The following is a 3,106-nucleotide window of genomic DNA, read 5'->3' on the forward strand; positions in this document are numbered from 1 at the left end:
TTTGGACAATGTTAAGGGGAAACATGAGGATAGTCTTTCATTAGATGTTTTAAGATGAAACATCAAGCTCTTTATGAAGAAATCTGTAGCTTTGTAGGAGGAGAGAGAAAAATAGTTATTTATTCACTTAAAATTGTCCCATTACATAACTTTTGTTTTAAGATAATTAAGCACATTATTTTGTGTTCAATATTTAGCTCTAACCATCAAAATTTTCATAATAGGTAAGTATTTTAAACATATTTTGTGATAATTTAGCTTCTATTCATCTTCTTCTGTAGCATTATTTCCTATGATACATTTCTTTCCCTCTCTGTCTCTTATGTATATGTACATTTAATAGTTCAATGAATTTATGGAGATATTAAACTATTTTAAATGGTCATTTCTAGCAATTAAATAGGTGGAATACAGCATATTTTTCTCAATATGGATACATTTATACTTAGAAAGAGCTGGTACATATTACAGGTCCCAGTGTCCAAGACAGTCAGTAGATAACATATGTGAAGTATTTGTGCAATTGATATGTTATTTACATATATGAAACAGTTGTGTACTTCATGAAAATATTTTCTGAACATGCTCTTAGGTGCCTAACTATATTTAAAACACTTTACTAGAAATTTTGAAACAGTCAACTGAAAAACACTATAGTAATTGGATTTTAAATAAAAGGGTTTCTTTAAAAAAAAATCAAGAATGAAGATAGGGGTATTGGAGGCTCCCATATTATCTGAAAATAGGATGCGTAGTGGATTGAAAAAAATATTGGATACTATCTACATAAAGCCATTGTTTAAATGTTCAAAACACAACATTAGAATGACTTACCCACCGAATTATTATTTTGTTTTACACGGAAAGGAGTAAAGATAAATTAACAGAGGTAATAGTGTTCTATCCTAAAAACGATATTTAGAATTTTCACCAAAAAATCGGGTTGATCAATGATTTACATCATCATCAGAATTTTTATTCCTGTAGAAGATGCAGTAAGCAAAGCATAATGCCCCCTATATTTTAGCTAAATAGTAAAGCACTAGAAGAGTTTATGTTCTATTAATAAATTTTCCCAAAATGAATGTAAACCAAGGAGACAGAGTGAACATGTAGCAGAGATTGATATTAAATATAGAAGATATATCTTAAAAGGCAGAATTGTGAAAAATAAGAAGTATAAATATATATACGTGTGTGTGTGTGTGTGTGTATACACGTGTATATATACAGTATTTTAAAAGTCCCAGGTGCTTCTTGTCACAATACAATAGTACTTGAAAAAGAAATGTGCAAATATTTATACTTGCTTTGGACTCATTGTTTTGTTGTTTTTGATGTTGATTTTATCAGTAATCTCTGACAGCAATCAATCATCCGAAATGAAAAACAGAACATCAGTGACAGATTTCATCCTCCTGGGTCTCACAGATAATCCGGAACTACAGGTTCTGATTTTCTCCTTTCTGTTTCTCACGTACATACTTAGTGTTACTGGAAACCTAACTATCATCACCCTTACCCTGCTGGATTCCCACCTGAAGACCCCCATGTATTTATTCCTCAGGAATTTCTCCTTCTTGGAAATTTCATTTACTTCTGTCTGTAATCCTAGATTTCTGATCAGCATTCTAACAGGGGACAAATCCATATCCTATAATGCTTGTGCAACTCAGCTATTTTTCTTTATCTTCCTTGGCTCAACGGAATTTTTCCTCCTGGCCTCTATGTCCTATGATCGCTATGTGGCTATATGTAAGCCTCTGCATTATACAACCATCATGAGTGACAGGATCTGTTATCAGCTTATAATCAGCTCTTGGCTGGCTGGTTTTTTGATAATTTTTCCACCACTGACCATGGGCTTACAGCTGGATTTCTGTGACTCCAACGTCATTGACCACTTTACCTGTGACTCTGCTCCTCTGCTGCAAATCTCTTGCACAGACACAAGTACTCTAGAGCTCATGAGCTTTATTTTAGCTTTGTTTACTCTTATATCCACTTTGATATTAATAATTCTCTCCTACACTTACATCCTCAGAACTATTCTGAGAATCCCCTCAGCGCAGCAAAGAAAAAAAGCCTTTTCGACCTGTTCCTCACATATGATTGTTGTCTCTATCTCTTATGGAAGCTGCATCTTCATGTATGTGAAAACCTCAGCAAAGGAAGGGGTCGCTTTGACAAAAGGAGTAGCTATGCTCAATACCTCTGTTGCTCCTATGCTGAACCCATTTATTTACACTCTCAGAAACCAGCAGGTGAAACAAGCATTTAAGGATGCTCTGAGAAAGATTTCCCACAAAAAAACACTGACTTGAATGTAATTTATACTTGAAACCCACACACATTTTTTACCAAAGAACCAATAAAGATTTCAATTTTAGTTCCTTTCTGTATTCTTATTTGTATGTCTTTTCAGAAACACCACTGTTTCTACTATTTTGTATTTAATGTTTTTACAAGTCTTTATATAAATTTATATAGAAAAATTAAATGATCTGATGCACTTCCCTATGGTACAATTCAAAGACGGAACTAAAGTCATTTCCTACATTAATAAATATCCTTAAAATAATATAATTATATTTATCACTGCCAAGCTTATTTAAACAGAATATGATATTGTATCCCTTTAGCTGTTAAATCACATAGGTGAATATATGAATGTTCATGCACATGTATGTGGTCAAATATATGTGTGTGTTTGTCTCTGTGTGCGTCAGTGTTTGTGTATATATACACGTGTATATTCATATATTCAGGTATGTGTATATTCATATATTTGCATACATCTCTATACACACATATGTGTACATTGTATGTTTATATATTCATATTTATGAATATGTACACATATGTATGCATTAGGATATAATATTTATGTATTTTTTATATAATAGATTATAAATATTACATATTTATAATATACATCATATGTGTGTATATTTATATATATGACTATATGAAGAGTGAATACATATATTCACTCTTTCAATTTTTTTTCTTTAAAATAAAACAAAGGAAACTTATGGGATATAGTAATAACTGGTATATGTACAAACTCTTAGAATTTAATAATTCAAATAGGGGAATTAATTTT

At 31.5% G+C, this 3,106-nt stretch overlaps 1 protein-coding gene across 1 annotated transcript; it reads left to right on the top strand.

The window, feature by feature from the left end:
- Positions 1-1,382: 1,382 nt before the first annotated feature.
- On the top strand, positions 1,383-2,341 carry LOC105716029 (olfactory receptor 6C76). The gene has a single exon (XM_012450563.2). The coding sequence runs from the start codon at positions 1,383-1,385 to the stop codon at positions 2,322-2,324; it is 942 nt and encodes a 313-aa protein (XP_012305986.2). The 3' UTR covers positions 2,325-2,341.
- Positions 2,342-3,106: the final 765 nt, after the last annotated feature.

Source organism: Aotus nancymaae, unplaced genomic scaffold (assembly GCF_030222135.1).
Source record: "Aotus nancymaae isolate 86718 unplaced genomic scaffold, 86718_ANA_hifiasm-v0.15.2.pri h1tg000016l, whole genome shotgun sequence".
Taxonomy (NCBI): domain Eukaryota; kingdom Metazoa; phylum Chordata; class Mammalia; order Primates; family Aotidae; genus Aotus; species Aotus nancymaae.